The following is a 27,676-nucleotide window of genomic DNA, read 5'->3' on the forward strand; positions in this document are numbered from 1 at the left end:
AGAGGTTTATTTTTCATTGACAATCATATCCATTGTGTGTTGGTGGGTGACTTTGCTTTGTTTATTATTGTCCTTACTCTAGGACATGGGATGACTGGAACATTACTACTGGTTGACATTGAAAAAGGAAAATAAAAATATAAAGGATTTCACACTGAGAATAATTAAATGTTTGGCTTCAAAATGACACTTGTCATTTCTACTCAAAACTAATTGGCCAGAAGTAATCACCTGGCTCCATCTACCACAAGGTGGCCAAGAAATACATTTTATCTTTTACCAAGAGATGAAGGGTTAGAGCCTACTCCGACAGCAACACTAGTGATTCCTTTGTATCTTATGAGCTTGGATAATTGTTAATAGCATTATCTAAATGGAGATATTTGAGAGGAGTGAGCTTGGGGGAGGGGAAATACCTGTTTCTGGTTTAGCCTCATTTAGGTTAAAAGTTTGTTGAGTGGCGATGTCAAAAAGACAGCTGGAGGCTGGGCACAGTGTCTCACACCTATAATCCCAGCACTTTGGGAGGCCAAGGTGGGAGAATTGCTTGAACCTAGGAGTTCAAGGCCAGCCTAGGTGAAACTCATACAAAGGGAAAACTCATCTCTGCAAAAAGAAAAGGAAAATATCCAGGCATTGTGATGTGTGCCTATGGTTCCAGCTATTCGGGAAGCTAAGTCAGAAGAATCACTTGAGCCCAGGAAGTAGAGGCTGTGGTGAGCTGGATCATGCCACTGTACTCCAGCCTGGGAAACAGAGACTCTGCTTCAAAAACAAAACAAAACAAACTATTGGAGATATGATGATCAGAGAAAATCTAGAGATACAAATTTGTGCATCAACAACATATCTATGATATTTAAAGAACTGGTACTTCTAGAGTGCAGTTGGTATAAAGAAGTAGGCTACCCGCCAGGAGAAAGAGGTCTCGCTAAAAACCCAGACCTCACCTGCACACAATTTACTTATTTAGCAAATCCTCACAAGTATCTCACAACTCTAAAATCATCATCATCAACAACAACAACATCAAAGAAATAGGTCAAAAATAGAACTTGGGGGCTCTCAGATGGAGATCTTCTAGAGGAGAAACTGACCAATGAAACTGAAAAAGAGAGGGTATAATGGTAGAGAGAAACACAAGAGAGTGTAGAATCTTAGACAATATCAAGAAGTAAATATTGCAAGAAAAAGGGAGTGCTGAGAGGTCAAGGGAAATGAGAATTAATTCTTGGTTCTGGGAAGCTGCTGACCACTTCAGTGGTATGACATGGGTGAGAGACTAATGTTAAGTGGGTTTAGAAGAGAATGGTAAGTATGGAATTGATGAAAACAGGCATAGGCAACTTTTGGAAGAGTTTTGCTGTAATTAGAGCAGTAAAATGGGGTCAGCTGTGAGAAGGAATATGGTGTCAAGGAGATAGGAGGTCAGGAAAGGGAGCCGGTTAGGGGGCAAGTTGATGGTTTTGTCTTTTGAAGTGTATTGACCTAATAAAAAGGCATTGAAATGAAAAACACTCAGATATTAGTTGGAAATATGAGTCTAAACATAGAGAAAAATCAGACTGGCATAAATATTTAGGAGCCCTCTGCACAGAGAGAATAGTTAGAACTGGGGATATAGATGAGCTCCAATAGGAAGGGAGCAGGGAAAGAAGAGTGGAGAAGTCAAGCCTGAGCCTTTGGAGAGAACTCACATTAATAAAATCAGGTTGGGCACAGTGGTTCATGCCTATGATCCCAGCACTTTGGGAGGTGGAGGAAAGAGGACTGCCTGAACCCAAGGGTTCAAGACCAGCCTGGGTAACCTGGTGAGACCTTATCTTTACAATAAATAATTAGCCAGGTGTGGTGGTACACACCTGTAGTTCCAGTTACCTGGAAGACTGAGGGAGAAGGATTGCCTGAGCCCAACAAGTCGAAGCTGTGGTAACTGTGATCATGCCATGGCACTCCAGCCTGGGCATAGAATGAGACTCCAAATCAAAAAAATAAAAATTAAATTAAATAAGATCAAGAGGAAAAAAAGAAGCAGATTATATGTCCTAGAAACCAAGGGGGAAAGTTTAAAAGCCTTTGCCAGAGGTTTTTCTTCGAGTTCTATGCCCCCACAAATAGGCAGTCTATGTTCTGTACTCTTTTTAAAAAAATTTTTTTGCAGTAGACACTACTGTAGTTGATTTAATATATAACCTAAGAACTATGGAATATGTAGGATAGTTGTTTTTTTAAATCTCAAATCAATGGGGTTGATGCTCTTTGCTTTTAAATTATTTTGTTATTGTTTCAGCTCATTGTTTTGAAATTTACCTAAAGATGACTTAAAGATAAGTTAGTGCTGTGATCATCACCATATTTTTCTTCTATCTCACTTTCCTCCTCTGTCATCATCATTGTCATCATCAATTTTTGTCATCATTGCCAAAATAATCATCACCATCAGACTTACCTAAATTCATTATTTTGCTGCTTTTTTTCTCTTTTTAAAATTCCCATGGTTACCTGTAGATTTCGGTATTTTAATAATTTAGCTAGAACTATTTTTCATAATTTGGTTAGAACTCCTGAGGGGCACATGTTTTAGGACAGTAGGGCATTTTTGTAGTACTTCTGGTTAGAGCACTTGTCGAAATGTCTACTTTAAACATGGACCTAGTTTCTGCTCTAAGTTCTTTTCAGTTCAATTTCCTAGGAAGAGAAAAGAGAGTCAAGAGGGGGAAAGAAGTGCTTGGAGGGAGTACAAAAGATTAAGGCCACACATACATGGTATCTCTAGAATAATTTGGCGGAAGTTTCTTTCTATTTGGGTTAATTGTCTATGAGAAGCATATGCAGATGACTAGTCTAGGAATGTCTGTGCAGGATAAAGTAATAATCTTAATATAATCTAAATATCTTAATTCCAAATGGAAAATGGACTGGCTGTCTTCTTCTAACCAAGGATAATGTGGTCTTGTTGACACACTTGCTCAGGAGTTGAATTTGGCTTATTTTCAGTTCTGGTGATCTGTTGGGTGGCTTGATATTTCCTTTTCTCTCTTCTCTCTCCTCTCTCTATCTCTCTCGCTCTCGCTCTCTCGCTCTTCCCCCCTCACCTTACTCTTTCCCTCTGTCTCACTCTCATTTGTGAACTCATCTCTCTTTCCTTTCCTCCTCCCCACCATCTCTCACTCCTCCTACTGAATTCTTTTTAACGGTGAGTTGACATCTACCTGGTTATCCTAGAGACCTGGAAGTCATTATTCTTTCCTTAAACATTCCTCCAAGACCCATTTGTCCCTAAGACATGTTGGCTTGACTCAAGTGTATCTTTGTCATTGCCACTTTCTTTTTTTTTTTTGAGTTAGAATCTCACTCTGTCGCCAAGACTGGAGAGCAGTGGCCGCTCCCGGCCACCGCAGCCTCGACCTGCTGGGCTCCAGTGATCCTTCTGCCTCAGCCTTCCAAGTAGCTGGAATTACAGGCGTGCGCTACCATGCCCGGCTGATTTTTTGATTTATTGTAGAGATGAAGTCTCACTGCCCAGGCGGGTCTAGAACCCGTGGGTTCAGGCAATCCACTCACCTCAGCCTCCCAAAGGCGCGGGACTACAGGCTGAGCCACCGAGCCCAGCAATTGCCACTTTCTTAGTCCAAATGTTTGTCATTCTTTTCTGGGTTACCACCATGGCCTCTTGTTTCTGTTGTATTCTATGTTGGTGATCCTTTCCTACTCACATACCTCTTCTCCTGTCTGCTCTCATATTAGCTATTGTGCTTAAGAAAATGATGGATATAGCCGGGCTCGGTGGCTCAGTCTGTAATCCCGCGCCTTTGGGAGGCTGAGGTGAGTGGATTACCTGAGCCCACGGGTTAAAGACCCGCCTGGGCAGTGAGACCTCATCTCTACAATAAATCAAAAAATCAGCCGGGCGTGGTGGCGCATGCCTGTAATTCCGGCTACTCGGAAGGCTGAGGCGGAAGGATCGCCGGAGCCCAGCAGGTCGAGGCTGCGGTGGCCGGGAGCGGCCACTGCACTCCAGTCTGGGTGACAGAGTGAGACTCCAACTCAAATAAAATAAAATAAGATAAAATAAAATTATGGATTATAGACTAAGTGTGAAAATAAATGGAAGGAGGGGAACACTGGAGTCAGTTAGGACTGGTTAGGAAGCTATGTTGTACTTCAGCTCTCCAGGGCAGAATTGGATATTTCTACACTGCGAATCCTCTACATCCCATACATATATCTCTTCTAACATCACTGTATATGTATGTTTACATGTGTAAAACCTCTGCTAAAATGTAAGATCTTTAAGGTCAGGTATCATGTCATACCTTACAGGTCCTACCATTTAGTAAGCTCCATGGTTGTTTATTGGATGAATAATTTATAGAGCCAGTGTCAAGAAGGAATGGTGGAGAGGAAATGAATTTGATAAACATTGGATACAGACTCAAATGGACTTGGCAACAGATGACTCTAGGGGCAATGAAGGAAGCAGGATCTGATAGATCCACAAAAATTTGAGCTTGGATGACCATTAACAGAAATAAAGAAGCTGAAAGGAGGACTTGGCGAGTTTTCTTTTAGGCAGGAGAGCTGTATGGTTCCTAAGAGAATTTTAATTTTAGGTAGATGAATTGTTTCAGCAGACAATGATATTTGGGGCCTGAGGCTTTAGAGAGTTTCAGCCTAGAAGTAAAGATGTATGAGTGAATGAAATTACTGAGGGACAGTAGTGGAAAAGGGAAAGAGTCTTCATCAGATGCTTGGGGAAAGCCTCTCTTTAAGAAAATTGGAAAAGGAGCTGATGACAGAAAATGAGTCTGAAAATGAGAGGAGAAAATGAGTCATCGAAGAGTTACTGGGAAAGTGTACAGTCGGGAAACCCAGAAAAAAAAAAAAAGGGATCTTGAGGAGGGAGTCACAGACAGAAATGCCAGCTATTGCACAGATATTACATATACTGAGAATGGAGCCCCATTTAAATTTAAATAATAGGACATTAGTCACATTATTTTAGAATTATTTACCCATGAGTTAAATGTTTTTTTTTTCCCCTTAGGAAGCACCTAAGTTAAAACACAGTATTTAGAATGCTGCAGAGACAAGGAGGTAAAAATTCTCTCCTCTGTCATCAGTGGTTTAATGACATTCCTTTTATTGGTTTCTCTTGGAATTGTACCCTCTAGTCACATAGTAAAGTGCAATACAGTGATAGATGCCAAGAATAAATAAGTAAATAAATAAATAAAAGCTAAGTGTCTCGATTTATCCCACTGTTGCTTTCAACTTTCTCTGCTTTCTGCTTATTATTTTAGGTATCAAGATAAGCAGCAGATTTAGAGTTAATAGAATTCAAGTGGATTCCTTGACTCTTTGCTCTATATCTACGGGTACTCTATTCTGATTCTTTCTTAATTTTTTTTTTCTGTTTTACACATTCAGAATTTGAAAAAAAGCAAGAGAGCCCTGGATAGAGCTGTCAATCTTTCAGGTGAAATACACCATATTATTAGTATTTTCTTCAAGGCAACCCATGATTAGGCTAGAAAAGGAGTATGTCATAATCTATGTCTATCTTCAATCCTCAGATTATTGTAGATACAGAAGACACTGGCTGGTCAGGGAACAGCTGGCTCATTACATCAGGCAGTAAGCCAAAGATTTTCTCCCTCTATGAGGAAAGAAAACTCAGATAAAAGCATGGGTAGTAAACAGTCCACTGGAAATGGAGGAAAAAAAGTGATGATGTGGAGTCAGTACTATGAAAGTTCCAGGGAAGATCCTTGGAAAACTCTGGAACTGTAAATTTAACTATGTACTATTTGCTTTGTTTGCAGGCTGAAACATATTACTATCCATCTGTCTTTAGTGTAAACACCTCCTTAGGAAGCACTAATGAAACACCTGATAGCACTTACTTCCATGCCGGTCCAAAAATAAATTCTAAAGATCAAGAAGCTAGAGCTTAGAATGCGTAGGTTATTTTTCAGTCTTGACGTCTTCTCAGGACATCTGTTAGACTTTTGGTAATAGAGAGGGGCTCTCAATTGCCATATATTCCCTAGGCTCCTTCCCTATTCTCTTGCCCCCTTGACTTCACTTTGGCTTGATGAGATGGTACCATGCTTTCCAGCTGGTGATTTAGATTCCAAGGAAACTTGGTAAATGAAGTGATGCCGATTTTTATCTGCAGCAATGCAGGAGTCTTTTGTGAGGTTTTGTTTGCAACCATAGGATTTCCTAGATGGGGACCATTTCCTGAGAAATCATAGCAGCAAGTGGTTGAATAAAGTTTATTTCTGACTATTTTCTCCAGAGTAATTAGAGTACTCCATGGGTCATCCACACAGCCTCAGAGTTTCAAGAGTGCATTGGGGGTCAGGTGAACTTGAGTTTACATCTTGTCTCTGCCACTTAAAAACTGTGCGAGCTTGGACAAGCCATTTGACTTCTCTCAGCCTCAATTTTATCATCTGTAAAATGAGATTATGATATACTTCAAAGAATTATGATAATTTCAGTAAATTCTAAATATAAGCCAATTAGCATAGCTCTTTGCACTTGGTGTTTATTTTTCATTATCAGTCTTAGGTGGAGAACTGGATGCCTCAATAGACCTGACCAGAACAGCATTCCCGGAGTCTTCAACAGGTCATCAAGCCCTATCAGCTTTATCTCTGATACTTTTCTAGAATCTTCCCCTGCTATTCCATATTGATGTTACTGCTCTAGGCCTGAGTATTACCTTCTCTTATATGGATTCTTTGGTTATACCCTATACACAGTTGCCATATAGTTATTCACAAAACTTGTTTCTTCTTCCTCTGCTTAAATACCTGCTCTAGGTCCTCAGTGTCCAACTTTATACGTAAGACTGTGATTTGTTATGAGCTATTCTATCAGCTTAGTCGTCTATTTTTCATTTTCTTCATGCATTTTTTTCCTCCAACACACATATCATCCCCAAGCCAATAATAATTCCTTTCATAGTATTTTTTTTCCTTTGGTCTTATATATGTCATGTTGCTATAGCTTTTCAAATTGTTTTCCTGCTTTTCTCCTCGAGATTTTTAAAAAGTTCATTCCCTGTGTGGTCACTGGTTAATCTCTTATACAATATCAACCTGATCTCATCACTCTTCTGAACATAGTTTGTTCCCCAGTGCCTTTAGGATCAAGTTGAAACTTCTGTATCAGCGGGGTGTAGGAGGTCTTCTGGGGTTTTATCTAACCTCCATCTCCACCATCACTCCCACTATGCCAATATAATTCAGCCATCGTGATTACTCTCAAGTCTATGAATAGGCCAAGAAGATTTTTCACCACTGTTTTTCTTCATCCATGCTATTTCTCTTACCTTCCTCTTTCACCTGACTAATGACACTCTTTCGTTAAGTCTCATCCTAGTTCTTTATCCTGTGGAAGGCATTTTCTGACTGTCTCTTCCTTTTACCCACAGCTTGAATTAGGAGCTCATCCCTGCTTTCATGGTAGTGTGAAACTATCTTTTTTGAAACCTTTATCATGCAAATTGCTAATTTTTATTTTCTGACTGTTTCCCCTTTTAACTTCTTTATAGTATCTTTTTTAATCTTTGTATTTCCATGGAGAATGACATTAAATAAATATATAATAAGAGTTTGAGTAACTAAATAAATGTTAATAGAGTAAGTTCTCTGAGGGAAAAGTCATTGGTTTTTTCCTTCTTACATGCTTCCCATTTCCTAGCATGGTCATTTGTATATAGTAGTTGCTCAATAAATGGCCAGCAAATGAATACAGATATATGTTTCTATCTTTTTTCAGAACATTCTCAGTTATTCAGGGAAACGATTGTATCATAAAAGTTAGACAGCCTCTAGCACAACAAACTATACATAATTTATATTCTGTTTAATGTTTATGTTTAATTATTGCTTTCAGTTAAACTCAAGTAATAGTGTGTGAAAAAAATCAAACAACTTGTGTATACTATATAAGCATATATTTCAAAATGCTATGGGGTCAAAAACCTGGAAGTTAAGTTTAGTGGGAAATTTAAACTTTAAAGGCTGAATGCATCCTAGAAGTGGATGACTAGTGTTGATAGACCTAGAGAATTTTCCAATCTTATTTGGTTCTTTTACCACAAACCTAAGCAGTCCATGTATAGCAAGCCTCAAAGAAGGCAGGCCTTGTCCTGTTTTTTTGTTTTGTTTTGTTTTAATTGTAAGTCAGATTCCAGCAGGGGCTGGGGAATTTCCTGTGGCTCCTGTAACTAATTATCACACACTTGGTAGCTTAACACAGTAGAAAGTTATTTTGTTACAGTACTGGAGGGCAGAAGTTCAAAATCAGTTTCACTGGGCTAAAGTCAAGTTCACAAGGCTAAAGCCCAGTTAGCAGGGCTACTCTTCTCTGAAGGGTATAGGGAGAATCTGTTCCTTGACTCTTTGGCTTCTGGTAGCTGCCAGCTTTCCTTGGCTTGTGGCCTTTAATGTCTGCCTCCAACCTTACATCGTCTTCTGTGCGTATGTCTAGTCTTCCTCTGCCTTCCTCTATAAATATGATACAAGTGATTGCATTTCGAGCCCACCTAGAAATACAGGCTAATCTCATCTCAAGATCCTTAACTTAATCATATTTCCAAAGACTCTTTTCCCAAATAAAGTAACACTTATATGTTCCAGTGATTAGGATATAATATTTTGTGGAACATTATTCAATGTACTATAGAGACGGATGTCTTTCCCCTTCTATAGACTCAAAGTGCTTGATCTTCTAACAACACGGTTTGCTTACAGACATACCTCATGAGTAAATGACATCCAAACTGTTGGTTCATTTACAAGCAGCCTAGGGCTGCTGTTAGGAAGGGTCTAATTTAGGTCAGTCTCATGTTACTGAACAGATGTGTATGGCAACGCTCCCAGCTCCCATTATGAAAATAAGCCATTAATTAATACTTACTGAAGAACTGATAAGTAACTGGAAGAGCTGGTTTGAGTTCTGGGCAAGGAATCAGTGACAGCCAGTACCCGCCATCTGGCTAAGGTGGATGGACCATGGTCTAGTTCTGCGGGATCAGGTGTGCTCAGCTGGCCTGGTGCTGACTTTTCTGTTTCCAGCTATAGCTCTTGACTTCTGTTTCATCAGAACAGTCACAAAGGATCTAACTGGTTATTTGAGAGAAACTGAGATGGTATCAAGGGACAGGATGGGCTCTTGAATGGGCCACCCCATGCAAGGACACATTAGAGACTTCACAAATTTTTAAATTAGGGAAGAACTTCAGTAGTTGAAATTGGGGTGCAGACACTCCTGGGTACGCCCCCTCTTATACATCTCTCTCATCTGGACTAGGTGGACGTGGACTTGGGAGAGATCTTCAAGGCTTTGATAGGTATTCCTGAACAGTTTCATTCATAGCAACCTGCTAGCTTGAGCCACAGGCAGGAAAGATCAACTTTGCTATTTATTTATTTATTTATTTATTTATTTGGAGGCAGAGGTCTTGCTATGTTGTTTAGCTGAGTCTCAAACTCTTGGGCTCAAGAGATTCTCCCACCTCAGCCTCTAGAGTAGCTAGGAAGACTTCTTTTATTATCCAGCTAGCTGGAGAAGTTTGGTCAAAGGGATCCAAAAAGAAAGCAAGCAAACAAACAAAAACTCTCAGTTTATTTTCAGTAGCAGAGGTAGGATAGTAATTATTGTTGAGGACACAGCCTCTGAAACCAGGCCTACCTCCATTTTCATTCTGGCTCCACTACTTAATGTCTGGCTCACCGTTTCCCTATCTGTAAAGTGAGGATAAGAGCAACCAACATTTAAAATGTGCCAGGAGTTATTCTAAGCATGGTACATATGCTTCGTCTTCTTATCCTCACAACAACCCTTTGAGGGAAGTGTACGCATATTATTGTTATCCTACTTCAAAGGTGAGGAAACTGAGGTACAAAGAATTCAAGTAACCTGTTCAGGTTACACAGTAACAAGTAGCAGAGCAAGCATTTGAACCCAGATAGTTTGGCTTCAGCATATGTACTGTTAACTGTATTTTATGCTGCCTCTCGTGCCTCAGGTTATGAGGCTCAAATAGGGTAGTCATCCACCCTAGGTCACCTGGGAAGGTTCTGGGTAACATCTGTTGTCCAGAAGGATTATTAATGGTGCCATATTTTACTTTCAAAAGTAGTGTTATGTGTTGGTTTGAATAGTTTTTACATTAGGATTAAATAATTATCACATGTGAAACACTAAGAGCAATGGCTGACCCATAGGAAGCTCTTCATTCATGTTAGCCATTGCTATTTCTGCTACTCATGCCACCATCACCACCACTCACAGCCATCCCAGATTTGGGATTCTTAGGGCGAGGAGTTTAACCCAAGTTCTACAAATGCATACATGGGAACCTCTCTTCCCAGTTCTCACACCCGCAGTAGGCATTGCTCATTGATCATAGCACAGCAATCTCTCCTACTTAGTGTCCTAGATAGCCATCCTTAATTGATCAAACTTGACATGTGAAATTAAAATTATGTATCATGCCTAGTTTCATTTAATCTAAGAATTCAAAATCCCGGTATATGGAAAACCTGAATTTAATCTGAGCTTGTGAATTTCTCCGTTTGTATTAAAACTTATTTGATTCCTATGAGTGATAATGACTTTTGGACCTCTTTGGATATCCTACATTCCTTTCTTCCAATATTCCTTTCTGGCTCTTTCTCTATTATTTCTACCTCTTCTTTTATAGAAATATAAAAGAAATTGAATTCATAATAGTTTTCTCTTCCCTCCTATAATCTTATGATAAAAGACTATTGAAATACTACAAAGGTGGGCACAACATAATAAATAAATAAGGCAAGGGAGTGAGTCATTAGAGAAATTATAGTTGACATCTAAAATCCAACGCTTAGAAAAGCTATCTTTAAATGTGATTTGTGTAACTGGTAGTAAAGTTTATTTTGGGTTGGTTTTGCATGATATAAGGACATCTAGTGGTTATCTAGGTCTCTGCAGAGTTACTATGGGTAATGTAAAGTCACAAGTGTATCAGGCTACTAGATACCATCACCTTGAGAGGAAACCCCCAGAAAGGGGGGAGGGCTCTTTGTGGCATAACTCTATTTTGAAGTTAACGACGGGTAAAGAAACCTTTTCAGAAAAAAATAATTTGAGTCCTAGCACTTCTATAATACAGTATTCTCTATTATTGTCAGTTTGAACCCAACTCTCATTTGCTGCCTTCTGCTCAGGTTGGAAATGATTCTATTATCAGCTACTTGCCAGCCTGATATATTCTACCTATCTCTTTCCCCACCTCTTTTGCTGATTGCACTGGGGCTCTCTGGACCACTTTGAAAAGCCATCTGATTAGAGCCTTCATTAGGCTAGAAACAGAGCCACTTAGCAGGCCAGGCAAGAAATCGTTTGTAATTCCTTCTGACAGGCAGATTTTCTTTGAAGGCTGCTCAGCCACCAGGAACCATACAGCTCTGGTCCACGTGCATTTTGTATAAATGAGTGGGCTTCACATCATAAGGGGATGCCCCTGTGCAAACTTATCTTCTTGGCCCCAGAGTTCTCCTGAACTTCCCTATTACTATCCATGATTCTGAACTTACTGCTTCTGTCTTCTGGGCTGCTTAGAAAACTTGCCTTATGAGCTGCTGTGGTTTCCAGCCAACTGTGCTGGACTTCTTAAAGGTTCTGCTTCATTGAGTCTTTTGACAGTTTTTTCTCCTACTCTTCTGTCTTCTGGCCTCTCATATAAGCTTTTTCTGTAAAAGCTGTTTGGCATGCTTATTGTCCTCTATCTTCTTTCAGAGTTGCCAGTAACAGTTGGAATTTGCTAGTTATAGCCAAAGAGATTCATTTTTTGCTGTTTGACTCTAGGCACAGAGAACAAAGGCTCTAAGGTACGGTTTCAAAATATTCATGTGTTTTCTGTGGCAGGTCAAGCTACATGTAAAAAGTGTCCAGAAGCCCCTTAACATGCTCTAGAGTGGGAGGCAGTGTTGATGTTAAACTTTGTAAGTCAGTTTCTCAGATAATCTTACGAGACTTTGTGACTGGGATTTTCACTTTTTCTGTTAGGGTGTTAGTGTTCTGCCATGACACATAAGCTAATGACAACTGCCACTCTGAGGTGCAGAACTTTAATATAGATTGCCTTAAAAATATAAGCACATGTCCTAAGCATGTACACTGGGGAAAACTTAACTAAATATTCAGTGGTTTCATCAAATGCCTTTTAACAGTTTGTAATATTTTAGCTTTCTACCTTCTCATCTCATAACTTAATTCTGGGAAAAATGCATGTAGAGGCTTCTTTCTGTACTGTAATCTTTTCTGACTTAGAGGCATCAAGAAGTAGCCCTTGTGACAATTCGTGCCATTCTTCCTTTCATTCTTCCACCTCCTCCTATAAATGTTTACTGTGTGTCAAGCACTGAGAGACATGGGAAGAAAAGGCATAGTTTTCTCCACTTGAGAAACTCCAAGTCTACTGTGGGAGATAGACAATTACAGCACAATGTAATAATAGCAGTTAGAACATGAATCATGTTCTAGAACATGGGCACTGAGAGGAGGAAATCTGCTGTGGGTGGGAATGGAGCGGGCAGAAATAGTGGAGGCTTTCCAAAGGAGGTGATACATGAACGGTGCCTCAGGTGGTGAATGGTAGTTATCCAGACAGAGAATTTAGGTAAGACTTATCTCTAGGATGGCTAATTAATTGGAGGAACTGCAGAACTTTTAGCAAGTCTGGTAATGAGGAAGTATAGACTAGATCTAGTCATGTCTTTTATATAATGCTTAAAGTTTGTATTTAATTCTGAAGTTGTTAAAGAATCACTGAAGAGTTTTAAGAATGACACGTTATTTAAAGAGAAAACAGTGAGATAATTGGAGCTACTTCTAGTCCTCAGAATAAAAATGACAGTAGATTCCTAGTGATTCAGGAACGTACTTTGTAATCAACTGCTTAAGGCTTCCTTTCTACTCTAATGGTTACCTTTTCTCCCCAATTGCATAATGCACATATTTTTAGAGCTTTTCATAATCAGGTACCACCTACTCATCTGATCTTAGTTCCTCTGCTTTGTGACATGTCACTTTCACTCTAGTTAGGTTGGTGCCCTCAGCACATAGTCTAAGACAAAAGGAAGTGTAGGCATAGGTCTGTTTGGTACATAAGAAAATGCAGGAATGGTCGTTATCCAGATAGAGAATCTAGGTGAGGGTTATCTCTAGGACGGTTAATTAATTGGAGGAACTGCAGAACTTTTAGCAAGGCTGGTAATGAGGAAGTGGGGACTAGTTTTGGTCTGTTTAGTAAATAAGAAAATGCAAGAAATAACAATGTGTATTTATTGAGCCTCTACTACATGTGAGGCACATTGCTAAATACTGGGATTTCACTAGTTACCACAGCAGAGACTCACAGTCTCTGTTTTGTGTGTATAAAGCTTACAGCCTAGAAGATCATAACAGTGCCATTCCTGGAAAGCAGAGAGAGCAGAAATACAATCTAAGTCAATTCTTTAGTCATAGGTCCTTGTACCTTAATTGGCATAACAAATATGTCTCACTCTAATTCTGATACAAAAATATATCCCCCTTTTACACATCCTTCACCTTTCTCTAAGCATGTTGATGGTAGGGATTATGTCTTATACTTCCTTGTATCCTTCTTGGTCTAGAGCTTGTTTCTAATATTCTAGTGTAGCTAGTCAACTTACTTCTTCCCCAAAAAAGCTGAAATTATTTTTATGGAGGGTAGGTCCCTTGTAATACAGGGTTCTCCTACTAGGTAAGTATCCTAGGAATTCATCAGCATCAGCGTACCAGCCAGCATTGTTGTGAAAGGCTGTGTTTGGCTTCAGTGAATTTTTGTTTGTTTGTTTTGGAGAGTCTTTCAACACTTTTGCCCATTTCATGACAGGTGATTTACGAGCGTTCCTGCCCACAACTCGCTGAATGTTCAGCAGTTTTTTTACCAAAAACAATGAGATCCCTATGCCCCATCCTCCCTATTCACCCAATCTTGCCCCAAACAACTTTTTTTTTATTTCCCCGGATGAAAAATGTCCTCAAAGGGAAACATTTTGCTGATGTGGAAAAAGTGAAACAAAAAACAGCAGAAGCACTAAAAGTCATCAAAATTGATGAGTTCAAAAACTGTTTTGAGTAGTGGAAAAAGCATTCGGTATATTGCATCAAATGGAGAGTACTTTGAAGGTGACTTACGTTTAAGCATGTAAGTATAATTATACGATTATACAATTTTTTATAAATAAATTTCAGTTTTTTTGATCCCTCCTTATATATGAAGCTAGCTTTTGTGTCAGAGGACAAAAAAGATGGAGAATCTGTTCACCTCGATTTCAGCTCTCAGTGCTGGGTGGTTAGCCTCTGCTTTGAGAATTCTGAAGCTTCTTCTGGGTTCAGTGGGAAAGAGAGTTGATTAGAATGACATCAAGCAATGACGAATACCATCTGCCAAGAAAGGAGGGTGGAGACACACGTTTGCCAACCAGGCTCTAAGGGATGGGAGAGTTTGCTATCCTGTTGTGTGTGAAAAGATCAATTCATGGCATCCAGAAACTTTTTTAAAACCACTCATTGACAAGTTCTGTCTTGGAGCACTGGGGCTCATACTTGCAAGTTCATGTCTTACTTCTTTTCCTGCATCTGTCTATGCCAAGGTGTTGTTTATTAACATCAGAAGCTTAGTACACTCCGCAAGGATGATGAAACCTAAATAGGCAAGTCTTCTCCTTGTGATAGTTTGAGCCTTTATAGTATCCTAAGTATCCCAGAAACTTAACTAGCTGGATATTTTTTCTGTGGGATACATGAATACATGGCTGCCTGTTCCTGATCAGCCTTTACAGCTGCATAAAGGTCCTTAACATGTTCTCTTTCTTGAAAAGAGTAAAATTGAATCTTTGCCAAAGGTTGAAAATCTTTCTTAACCTCTTACTGTTCCCATCTGTAATTGGGCATACACCAGTGTGAGCATTTTCCTTTCACAAGTAATTCATCAACTTGAGCATCTGTGATAATAAGTTGCATTATCAGTGAGGGTCTTGCATGTGTATCCATAGTTCTGCAATTCATGAGGGCAGGGTAACCAGCTGTCCCACAGCTGTCTCTCTCTCTTTCTGGCTGGCCTGCCTGCATGACCAGATGACTGAATGGATTTCTTCACAAAGCGGTAGGGACTGAGGATTTTGCTAGTTCAGTATCAGTTTGCCTGGATCTTTCCTGTTATGGCAGCTTGCCTGATGTCCCTTTCATCTTTTCTTGGCCAGTTTCTTACAAATGTGGCCACAAATCAGAGATAACAGCCCTTGGTAAAATTCAGCTTGCAGATATATTTTGTTTGACCCATAGAGTGTTGGGTCACATGGCATTTTTAAAAATTTAACAAACTGTCAGCATTCTACTTCTGGCTTCAATTTTACATGGAATCAGTTTGACCTTTATTTTGAGCTCTAGGATTTAGACATTTTCTAGCTCCTGCCCCGCAAGTATGAACCTCAGTTCTAATTTCCTATTTCTGATGCTTAGTTTTTACCTTTGGCAGATCCTGGCTGCTGTTACCAAACATGAAGCATGAAAATGGTGGCATCCATGCTAGGCAGAGTTGGATGTGGAGCCCAGGTTGGATGTCAGCTGGAACTCTGCAGGCAGAGTTAGTTTACTGACCCCTTTTAGCAAGAACTGAGATGCAGATGTGGCTCTGGTCATGCCAAATATTAGGTTCTTCTGGCTTTGGAAGCTAAGAGGACCATCTGCTGCCACATTTGCACTTGGACTTCACTGTTGGAGTTTGGTTAGTCATATCCTATAATAGAAAATGATATTGATGATAATGTAGCCTAAGTCTGAACAAGTGTTTAGTGTGCATGTACATCTCATAAATGTCACATTAGTCAATTTAGTTATATATGTACAAAATCCAGAATTTATTTATATAGTTTATATAAATATATAGTTTATATATATATAAAATCCAGAATTCCAAGTTAAGCTTAAACTTAAACATTTGTTTGCCTGTTGAATTATTTGTGAAAGGAAAATGATCACATAGATTTATGACCAGTTACAGATGGGAACAATTAGAGATTAAGAAAGATTTCTAATCCTTGGCATGGTTTCTATTTTATTCTTCTCAATCCAGAGTCTTTTGCTAGTTGAAATCCTGCTCTTGAGCTTATAATTGGCTCAGAAGTCATCCTCAAAGAGAATCTTCTCTTTCTAAGGACTCCATACCAATCTAAGGTGTCTCTTGATTTAGTTCTAGCTTTTTGCAGAAAAGAACAAAATTAACAGTGATAACTACCAGGTATTAAGTGTTTATTAAGGGGCAGAAACTTTGTAAAGTGCTTTTATATGCGGTGTTACCATCTCATTTATTTTTTACAGTCCTGTAAAGTAAGACTTGTTATCTACGTTCAACAGTAGAAACACCTAGGCTGAGGCAAGTTACATATTTTGCTCACAGTTAGTAAGGGTGTGAGCAGGGCCCAAACCCTGGTAGTGGAGACTCCAATGTCCATGATCTTAACCACTGCTCTTTGCTACTATTGAGTCCAACATCTAACTGAATGAAGATATTAGTATTTAGTAAGTACTTACATGGCTAGAACCTATTTCAGATTTGATTTTAAAAGATGTAATGTATATTTTTTGCTCGAGGTGTTTGAAGTCTATTGAAAAGACAAGACTTTTACTTACTCAGAGATAACGAAGTTGAATGTTTTAAGTGACAAATGAGTGGAAAGGACAGTTTAGAGAAAAGAGAAATCACAGCAGACCAGAGTCATCAGTTGCCTGAGGGACACAGGGAAGTGGAGCAGAGACAGTAGGATATGTGGTTTTGTGGAGACCCCAGAAGCAAGATTCTTTCACAATTCTTCTTAGTCATTTTTTTTCCTGAAAAAAATGTCACACAATAATAAGATTAGCCCAAAAGTCTTATCTAGAAGCTGTATCATCCTAGTAGCTGAAAAGAAAAACCTCATTTCATTATTATCTATTGTCAAAGGATTAGTTTGGGTGGGGATAAATATGTCTTTGTTTTTTGCTTGTTGTGAGTAAATTACTTTACACATAGGTATAAATTTGAAAAGCTATATTGGGATTAGTAGTGAACACTCTTCACTCAAGTTACCCTGATACTGACTTCTCCACCATTCTGTTTTATCTAGCCTAGACAATTAAGAGAATGTCCCCAGCGTCCTTACAAATATCCTCCACTGACCTTGAGTAGAGCAATGGTGCTGTCATCATGTCATGAACCTAGAAATGATTTGGCCTTATATGCTGACCTGGTGGTTTTACTGAAATTGTCCGATCTATAGATCCACAGAAGATTAAAGATGAGGTGGCTCAAGTCTGTAGTCCCAACACTTTGGGAGCTGAGGCAAGAAGATTGCCTGAGTCCAGGGGTTCAAGAGCAGCCTGGGAAACTTGGCAAGACCTTGTCTCTACAAATCAAAAAATTAGCCACGCGTGGTAGTTACTTGGAAGGCTGAGGTGGAAGGATCTCCTGAACTCAGCAGATCAAGGCTGCGGTACCCATGAGCATACCACTGCACTCCAGACTGGGGGACAGAATAAGACTCCAACTCAAAAAAAAAAGAAGAAGAAACAAGAGAAAAGTCAGGTGGTAAACCTCCTACTCCTTGACAGGAAAAAGAGTGCCAAGTAGCCATCTGAGCACTGCAAGGTACATGTCCACATCTCCTCATTTCTTCTAGTTCCCTTACTGGAATGCATAGGGATGTGGCATTTACAACAGAACACATAGAAACATGTTCTCAATAAGTTGAAAACAAAGTGGCCTAGTCTAAGATGAAAGAGGGAGAGAAAAAGTACTTCAATGAGAGGGCGTGAGGGACTGTCTCTGACCCTTAAATTCCTTCTCATGGACCTGTCTTCTAATTCAGTTACCAGGAAGAGTTTAATGTAAAAAGTACATCATGTAGGGTTAGAATAGTCTCTCTTTTTCAAATCAAGACAAGTGACTTTGGTCAATAGGGCAGATAGCATCATCATTTGCAGATAATATAAGGATTCTGATTGTGATGGTTAATATTAGGAGCCAATTTGACAAGACTGAAATGACTGGTGAAGTACTGTTTCTGGGTATGTCCCTGAGGATATTTCTAGAGAAGATTGACATGTGAGTCAGTGGACTAGAAGAGGAAGTCCTGCCTCAATGTAGGGGGCACCATCCAATCAGCTGTCTGCACAGCTACAACAAAGCAGGTGAAAGAAAGGGGATAAGTCACTTGCTGAGTTTCCTCCTTCCTGCTCTCTTCCTTCCCTGGTGGGATGCCTTACTTTCTCTCCTCCTGCCCTAGGATATCCAGATTCTTCAAATATCCAGGCCTTGAGACTCTGAGACTTGCACTGGTGGCCTCCCAGGGTCTCTTGAGCCTTTGGCCTCATACAGAGGGCTACCAGTTTCCCTGGTTTTGAACCTTTTGGACATAGACTGAGCCAGCTACCACCTTTTCTCATTGCACAGCATACAGATGGCCTATCATGGGGCTTCACCTTGTAATAGAGTGAGCCAAACCTCCCTAATAAATTCCCTTTCATATGTACATATATTCAAGGAGTTTTGTCTCTTTGGAGAATCCTAATACCCTGATTTATCAAATGATGGGGACCAGCAAGTAATGGAGTAGCCAGGAAGAGCCTGAATGGATTTGGCTGTGGATCCTGGTGAATGGGGCACCATTTAAAGAGGCTAGTGAGAAGAGAAAGGAACTGTAGCATGGGAAACCTGGTGAGCAAAGATACAGAAGCTCTAAAACCTAAGTCTATGCAAAGACCTGAGGTGGTTGCTCTGTATAGAAGTACAGAAATCCATTAGAAAGGCATCATACCACAGGTGAAGACTATGCATATCAAGTTGGAGTTGGGTATGGTTTTTGTGCAACACTAAGGAATTTCTGCTTTTTTGTGGACATGGGCTACAGGAGGGCCTAGACACTGCCATCCCGGGAGCATATCCTGGCTCCAGTGAAGTCAGAGAGATAGAGAATCAAGTCCTGATTATGCTCTTAATGGGCTACATGATCTTGGGTGAGTACCTATTTCCCCCGAGTCTCACATCTGTAAAATGGGGCTAATGCCACCTGTTTCACTTGTGGATGACATACAACAGTGCTTTTAAAGTGCCTGGTGCATGGTAGGGTTTCACCAGGTGGTAACTATTTTTATTATGTTGTTCCTGTTCTCATAGCTTGCCATATTCCTGGCAATGCTCCTGTGTGTGTCTGTACCAAGGATCATGGAGAAATATCCAGGCCTTGTATATTTGTACTGAGAGATGTTGTCTTTACTCTGAGGCTCTGCCCCAGCTGTTTTACTCTCTGGTCTCCTAAGCATGAGTTACAAGTCCAAACAGCACTCTTTACAAGTCCATGGGTGGGGTAATAAAACCAACTTGTCATCCTTTGTGACTCTGTGTCTCTACCACCCAGTCTGTGTGACACCTTCCCCCATGGGAAGCCCGTTCTATTTTGTATCTAATTGCTCCTCGAGGAGGCGACTTGTCAGCCAAGGCTGCTTTCTGTCACTTGATGCCACATCTCTTCCTAGTTCAGCCAGTCAGTTGGGAACATTCATTTAGTTGAGAGGCTGACTTTACAGAGAACACTGTACCAGATGCTAATTTGTCTTGTTAGGGGATCCTGTGGGGTTTCCTGACTGCAGGTCCCAGCACTCTTACTCAGGGCACCAGTATACTTCTGTGTGGCCATGGCTGTGGATCTGCACAGAGCAGTTGGGAAAGGCAGAGAGGCACAGAGGCCAGCAATGGTGCATACCTGTCCAGCATCACTGGGGTACAAGACCCTTTCCTCTTGGTAGGAGAACTACAGAACCTCAGTTCAGGGTCCTATTGGTTTCCAGTAGCACCTCAACACTGCTGGAGATGAAGATATTCTATTATTTCTTCCTAGGTTTGTGTGCCATAGGATTTTCTATGTTCTCCCGTGTATAACATCCCATTTGATCTTGACAATAGCCCTGGGGGGAAAAAGGGGGGATAATCTGTACAACATGTATTGAGGCTCTTACATTTGGAAATAAATAAAATGGGACTCAGAAGGGTTACTCAACTGTCAGTGAGAATAGTGTTGCCTCCTTTTTTGCCATAGTGGAAACTTCATTTAAATAGACAGATAATTTCAGGGCTGTGGAATTTCAGGGCCTTTGAGAGAAGTCTGGTTATCGCTGTCTGGCCTGTTCCTGGCCTTGATTCTCTCCTGTCCTGTCTCCAGAGACCTTTTTTCTGGTTGTTCACCTTCTGTCCCCATCTCGACTGTGTTCCCTTCTCACAGAAGAGTTCTTCTTCACAGCCCCTATATCCCTTTAAAAGCTCTTTTTTTTCCCTTCTGTCCCTGGCCTCCCATAGGGATACCTGATCTCTCTTTCTGTTTATTGTTCAATAGAGCCAAGCCTCTGTCTGTCCCATTGGGATGAGCTATTGTTATACATTAATAATTAACCTTTACAAGGTGCTCCAGTCATAGACATTTAACCCGAATGTGGAAAAAGCCAAAGCTTGGTTATGACACAGAGCTCTCACCTGCTGAGGCGTAATAGTGAGGGTTAGAAAGGAGAAGCTGCCAGTCATTAAACTTTCATTATTTCTTCTCTGGTTTACTCACTTGAGTGATTGCCTAAGGCGCCTGCAGTATTTCCCTTTGCATGTGGTCAGCCCAGGAGAGTTAAAAAAGAAATTCAACTTTTGAATTGGGAAGCTGAGCATGCATGACCTTCCTTATCATGTTAGAGATGAGCCTCACGGGTGCTGCTGGTGGGGCCTAGTCCTGAGCACATGGACTCTGGAACCGAACTGCCAAGATTCAAGTCCTGCTCTGCCATTTATTAGCTGTGTGGCTGTGGACTGGTTCCTTAACTATCTTTGTGTCTGTTTTTCCAGTGTAAAATGATGGGCTGACTATAGGTATCTCACATGAGTGTTGTCAGGATCTAATGGGACGGTTGATGTTAAATTCTTACCATGGTGCTTGGTAGTAGGTGCTCAACAAATATTAGTATCATTATTTTCAGTGTTGCTGACTGTGGTTAGGTCCATGGTCAAGGTTACATAATAGGTGAGGCATTTTCAATGCTTTGTCATAGTTGTGTATCATTCTTATAATAACTATAGAAAGCATACAGCTCCAATCAATTATCTTCTGGTGATGGGTGAGAAAAGGGAAATAGTTCTACCACTGGATGGTAGGGATTACCTGACAGGCACTGGAATGACCTGTTCAATTAATTTTATCCCCCAGCAATGGAGAAGTAAGACTTATTTTAGCACTTAAGCCGTGTTGTTTCGCTGAAAATGGAAGTGATAATGAAACCTTCTCAGGGCTATGGGAAAAATGAACTAAGATTAGCAATAAATGCAACAACTACTCCTCCAAGTGGCTGAGACTTTTATGCCCCTTTTTATGTGCCACTTCTAAGTGCTTTACATATTTTAAATCATTTTATCATTACTAAATAGTTTATTCCTATATTCCCATTTTCAAAGGAGGAAACAGACGCAGAGAAGTTACTTTGCCAAGATCACACTGCTTGTGAATAGTGGATATGGAATTCAAAACTAAACCTGGGTTCTGACTTAGAATTTGAACAAGATAATATAAAAGAAAATAGCAAAGCAGTTGGTACAGTCAGTACTCAAATCTTAGTCCCTTTCTCTTTTATCTTTTTTTCTGTTATTTTTGTTTTATGGGTATGACATTACTAAGAGATCAGAGTACTGATAACCATCCCAGGGCATTACATCAAAATTCAGTTCTGATACAAGTAAAACATTTTTGGCATTCTACTTTTAGGAACAAGATGAATTCCTGCTTTTATGCAGGTTATACCTGAAAGTCATAATATGTTTTTTTAACTGGCATCCTCACCTCCATGCATCCACCTACTCTGTGCAGGACAATGACCATGGCCATGCAGAAGTATACTGCCACCAAGAGTAGGGCAAGAAGGCAAGAAGCCCTGCTGGAATCTCTTACTAGGCAAATTAGTGTCTGGCTCAGTGTTTGCTGTAACATCGCACTCTCAACTAAATAAATGTCCCCAACTAACTGACTGAACTAGGGCTTCAGGCTGCCTTATTCTACCCCTATACAGAGGGTACATACAATATGCAAAAATCTGTCCCTACCAACTCTTAACACTCAATCTTCTTTTTAAGTGATAACATTCACATGGTTAAAAAAAAATCAACCAATACTGTGAATAGGTAAGTCTTCTTCCCAATCCTGAATATTAATTCCACAAATTCACTCCCCAGTGACAGTTTTATAACTCCAAAAATGTTTTACACTTATAGGAGCAGATATGCATATAAGATCTCCTATCCCTATTCCTCACCCCATAACATGGTGGGTTGGGAGCTATCCTCATCACCATGACAGTATAATGCATACCACAGCCTGTTCCTTGCTAATTTTGCTTAACAGTATGACTTGGAGAGTCCAAATCCAAAGGAATACCTTGCTGCATAATATTCCCTTATAAAGATGGGCTGTCTGTTATTGATGGTTATTAAGATTGTTTTTGGTCTTGTTCTAAGGATGCTCTCGTAAATGTCTTTGTATGAAGTATTTGCATGCGTGCAACTCAATCTCTTCTGATTTTAAATCACAAGCTCATATTTTGTAACTTTCTAACAATATAGAAAGTTGATCAGAAGGAGAGACAAAAGAAATAACTAGGAACATAGAGGTTTTTCCAGAGCTGTGTGCACATCAGATATTTCTTCAGACGCTTTTTTGAGTCCTGGGTCTCATGTTTCTCATGTTGTTTTAGACTATCACGTCCTGAAGTTTCTTCTTGAATCATTTTTCCAGGTGCCCAGTGAGTGATGGATGGATACTGTTTACAAGATTGATTCCTATGGCACTTTTGTTTGGCTTTTGACAGGTTGTTTATAAGAATAATGACATCCGTCTGGAGCTGTCTCGCCTGGCCCGGATTGGGGACACTAAGATGAAAATCTATGGTGAAGTTGTGTTCAAGTGTGAGAATGTGGCCACACTAGACCCCATCAACTTCGAGACCCCAGAGGCTTACATCAGCTTGCCCAAGTGGAACACGAAACGCATGGGCTCCATCTCCTTTGACTTCCGCACCACTGAACCCAACGGCCTGATCCTCTTCACTCATGGAAAGCCTCAAGAGAGGAAGGATGCTCGGAGCCAAAAGAACACTAAAGTAGACTTCTTTGCCGTGGAACTCCTTGATGGCAACCTGTACTTGCTGCTTGACATGGGCTCCGGCACCATCAAAGTGAAAGCCACTCAGAAGAAAGCCAATGATGGGGAATGGTACCACGTGGACATTCAGCGAGATGGCAGATCAGGTAGGAAGAGGCAGGATGTGTAATGGGGACTAGAGGAAATATGGAGCTTCTCAGTTTGCTTCCTGGCTTCATATATTTTATTTTAACTCTTGCACTTACATGCATGTTGATTCTTTGCTGTTTTCTTTAATGGCTTTTGTAAGATATCACCTGTCTCATACATGGCTCACCTTCTCTACTCACCTGCCCTATCACTCACTGCACAATAATCTCAGTGATAGTTCTATGACCCTGGAGCTAAGGATGGTTTTACAAGTAGCATTTCCACTGCTACCAAAGCAATTGTCATGTCGCTAGTATGATGTCGCCCCCCCTCCCCTTGCTTCTCCTTTTTCTCATCACCATGGAAACCAATTGTGACATCACAGATGCTGCATTATGTGATTACTCTGCAGGATAAGCTTCAATGTGCAAGAGCTTATGCCACAATATACCCTTCAATAATTGGCAAGAGTCATGTTGCACAGATAAATTATGACAAGAAAGGAAAAGGCAAATTGATTTTTCCTGAAGTCATGTTCAATTTAAAGCCTTCCTTTGGTGTGAAAGCCTATATTTCACTCTTTGCTCAGACCTCACTAACTCTCCCTTCCTCTTCATAACCTTTTACATTTGGTTTAAATGGCTTTGTTTGTTTCTGCAGCTGCAGATCAAACAAGCTAGCCCCAGGCAGTACATAGCCACTCTGGAATAGTAACAAAGTATTGCGGGGAGGGGGCACACACAGAGAGTCTGGGGTTTTTGAATGCCTGAACAGTCCGCCTAGCTTTCTGTGGACCATGTGGCAATGAAGGTCACATTCTGTGCTATCTACAAGGGCATTTCCCTAAGAGCCGTACTTAGAGCATTTGAATTTCAGATTTATTTCCTGAGTTTCCATTTAGGCAGATATCCTCAAGGAGGGTCTTGGTTTCATTTGCCATATTTGTAGGGATTCACTTCCTTTATTTGGACATTTTTGTTCTAGGTGCATTTGACCAGTCAGAGAAAGCAATAGGGTCCTCAAAAGGCTGAAGCCAGGAATAGTTGAGCTTTGGTGGGATGGCTTTTCTGCATAATTCCAGAATGAGATAGGGATTGCAGAGATGAACAGCATTGCCCTTAGAAGAGTGAGATGGGCTCTGTGCAGAGGGCAGACTGCTGGCAGATTGCAGCCCTGGGTGTTTTATTGTCGAGCAGGAATCTTTATTGGTTGTCTGAAATCTGATCAGAACCAGGAGGCTTCAAATTACACGTGCTTGTTGAGCAAGAATGAACAGTTTGTGCTTTTTTTTTTCTTAACAACAACAACAACAAAATTAATTTCTTTGGAGGCTGAGCCCCCAACTCCATCTCTCTCTCTTTATCAATAAAATGTCAGCAGTAACAGAGTAGAAAGCTGTTCTAGAATTATAAAGAAAACACTGCTGTTAGTTTTTAAGACCATGCTTTTGGGGTCATTGAAATTGGGTTATGGTGGAAGGGTTTTGTGTCTGACTAACCTAGATGTTGACACTACTTAAAATTTGCCTATCAAGGAAGGGCTTGGTGACTCAGCCTGTAATCCCAGCACTTTAGGATTGCCTGAGCGTGTGGGTTCGAGACCAGCCTAGGCAACTTGATGAGACTTCATCTCTGCAATAAATCAAAAAATTAGCTGGACAAGGTAACGTGGCTGTAGTTCCAGCTACTTGGAAGGCTGAGGTGGAAGGATTGCCGAAGCCCATCAGTTCAACACTCGAGTGGTCATACATGCCACTGCATTCCAGCCTGGGCGACACAGTGAGACTCCAACTAAAAAAAAAGTTGCCTATCTATGTCATACACAGGCTAGAACACACAAAATTGCCATATGTTTATTTCTGTTATTCTCAACCCTGATTACTTTTTTAGGTAGACTAGCTATTTTTGTTGTTAGAACCATCAGTGGACCCATCTTCAACAAATATATTTGGATTTCAGAAGCCTTGACTTTCAGACGAGATCAGGCATGGTCAGGGTATTATATTATGGCCATAGACAAGAAGCCTTGAATTTCATACCTTGGAGCTATAGCATTGACTAATGATGAATTTGATCATTTGATCAAAGTCTATAAAAATTTATTGAGTAAACAAATAATTGTCCCATGAAAGGAGTATAACTTAAAAATTTTAATATGCTCTGTTAAACTTTAATTTCTTCATGATGATGTCTTCTGGTATATTGTTTTTCATTATAAGCCTATACTAAAATAGAGAGTTACAAAAGCAAAATGGTGCTCCTTCCCTGATCATTCTGAAGAATAATTTGACTGAGAGGTGATCTAGAAAAACTTTTATGATCACTTTCCAGTTGAGGAAGTGAGTCTTAAACCTTGTTAAGTTCACGCCAAACAGTTGTGGTCATGCATTCAGAGGACAGATTTCCCTCAGGATGTATTTAAGTCTCCAAAATTCAAATGGATTCCAGTGCTGTTTTTACTTGGCAATAAAGGTTCCTCCTCTTTAGTTGGTGATCAGATTAGCCCTGTGGACAGGTGGAGGTTAAAGAAAGGAAACTGTGTAAGAGAGAAAATGGTAAGAGAGACAGATCTCAACTTCTTCCTTTGTAAAATAACTCCTACCTCACAAGACTGTTTTGGGGAATCAAATCCAAAAATGCATGTAAAATAGTTAAAATGGCAGCCAGGACATTATTTTATTTTTTATTTCTCATTTTTTACATTTTTAAAGCTTTTTATTTCAACAGCTTTGGGGGGGCAGTACAAGTATTTTTGATATGGGTTTTAAGTGTACCCACCACCCCCGTTATGTGGGTTTTTAAAAGATTGAAAAACAAAAAGGCAAAGCATATTTCTCTAGGAGAAAACTTCTGGGAGAGAGTAGGGAAGCGGGTTGTTAGCTTGAACCCTTCCACCCCAGGGGCCCCTTAATAGTCTTTCTACTTTTGCATTGACTTTGTAATTTAGAGTGTACATCACATTTTTGATCTCATTCGATCTTCTCAGCCCTTCAGGTTATATACCCTTCATAGCTGAGGGAATTGAGAATCAGACAGAAGTGAAGGCTGACTGATGGATGGCACAACCCAGTTATCCTGGTACCAATAAATCACATCAAGAATAATAAATATATATATTTTAAAATTTCTAGCAGGATTTTTAGATATCACCCAATCGATTTCTTTAATTTTGCAGTTCAGGAAATTGAGCTATACAGGGGTTCAGGGACTGGCACTGGTTCAAAAGCTATCTAAGACAAGAATCCCTGTTCCCCAGATCCCAGGTCAGCCTGTGGGATTACATCTTCTGTATGGAATCTCACCTGATATAGTCCAAAATCCAACCCCAGCCTGGGTGTGCCTATCCCTAATTTATCTCCTGCTCACTCCCTCTTGCTTCCTCTGCCCTAACCATACTCCTTCCTACCTCAGGGCTTTCGTAGGTGCCATCCCCTCTGCCTGGTGAGTCCTTTACCCTGGACTTTGTATGACTGTATCCTTCTTGACACCTGGGATGCAGTACAACTTTCACCTGTCTGGAATGGCCTTCACTGAGCACACACTTTAGAATAGAAGCCATGAGTCACTACCATACACCTATTTTGCTCCCTTCATAGCACCTGCTATTAGTTAACCTCTCTTGCTTGTTAGTTGCTTATTTTCTGTCCTTCCATTCTGGAAAATCCACTCAATAAAAGGAGGGATATGCCTATCAAGTTCATCTCTGAATTTGCTCGAGGCAGAAGAGGTATTTAACACATATTTATTAAATGACTAAAGTAACATGTTTTAAAAAATTTTTTTTGAGTCAGGTCTCACTTTGTTTCTCAGGCTATAGTGCAGTGGCATGATCACAACTCATCACAGCCTCAACCTCCTGGGCTTAGGTGATCCTTCTGCCTCAGCCTCTCATGTAGCTGGGACTATGGGTTCATGCCACCATGCCCAGCTATATATATTTTTTAATTTTTAGAAGAGATGAGGTCTCACTATGTTGCCTAGGCTGGTCTGGGACTCCTGGGCTCAAGCAATCCTCTCACCTTGGCTTCCCTAAGTGCTGGGATTATAGGCATGAGCCACCAAGCCCAGCCTCAGTTAAAATGTATCAAAGGGTTAAGGATCCACTTATGAGTGAGAATATGTGATACTCAGTTCTTTGCTTCTGTGGTAGATCACTGAGTATTATAGATTTTAAGTCCATCCAAGTTGCTTCAAAGTTCATAGTTTTGTCCTTCTTTATGGCTGTGTAATATTCCATCATGTATATGTACCACACTTTTTAAAATCCAGTTCACTTTTTCTTTTTTTTTTTTTTTT

At 40.2% G+C, this 27,676-nt stretch overlaps 1 protein-coding gene across 1 annotated transcript in view; it reads left to right on the top strand.

Annotated features, from left to right (window-relative positions):
- The window catches only part of LOC103266161 (neurexin-3), a gene marked incomplete at its 3' end in the record, with an annotated part of 585,480 nt that overhangs the window by 455,401 nt on the left and 102,403 nt on the right, over positions 1-27,676 (top strand). Inside the window, exon 8 of the mRNA XM_021715390.1 lies at positions 22,960-23,398. Within this exon, the coding sequence (XP_021571065.1) occupies positions 22,960-23,398 (439 nt within the window). The remainder of the gene's footprint in view (positions 1-22,959; positions 23,399-27,676) is intronic.

This window comes from Carlito syrichta, unplaced genomic scaffold, assembly GCF_000164805.1.
Source record: "Carlito syrichta isolate Samal-C Ts95f unplaced genomic scaffold, Tarsius_syrichta-2.0.1 Scaffold307033, whole genome shotgun sequence".
NCBI lineage: Eukaryota > Metazoa > Chordata > Mammalia > Primates > Tarsiidae > Carlito > Carlito syrichta.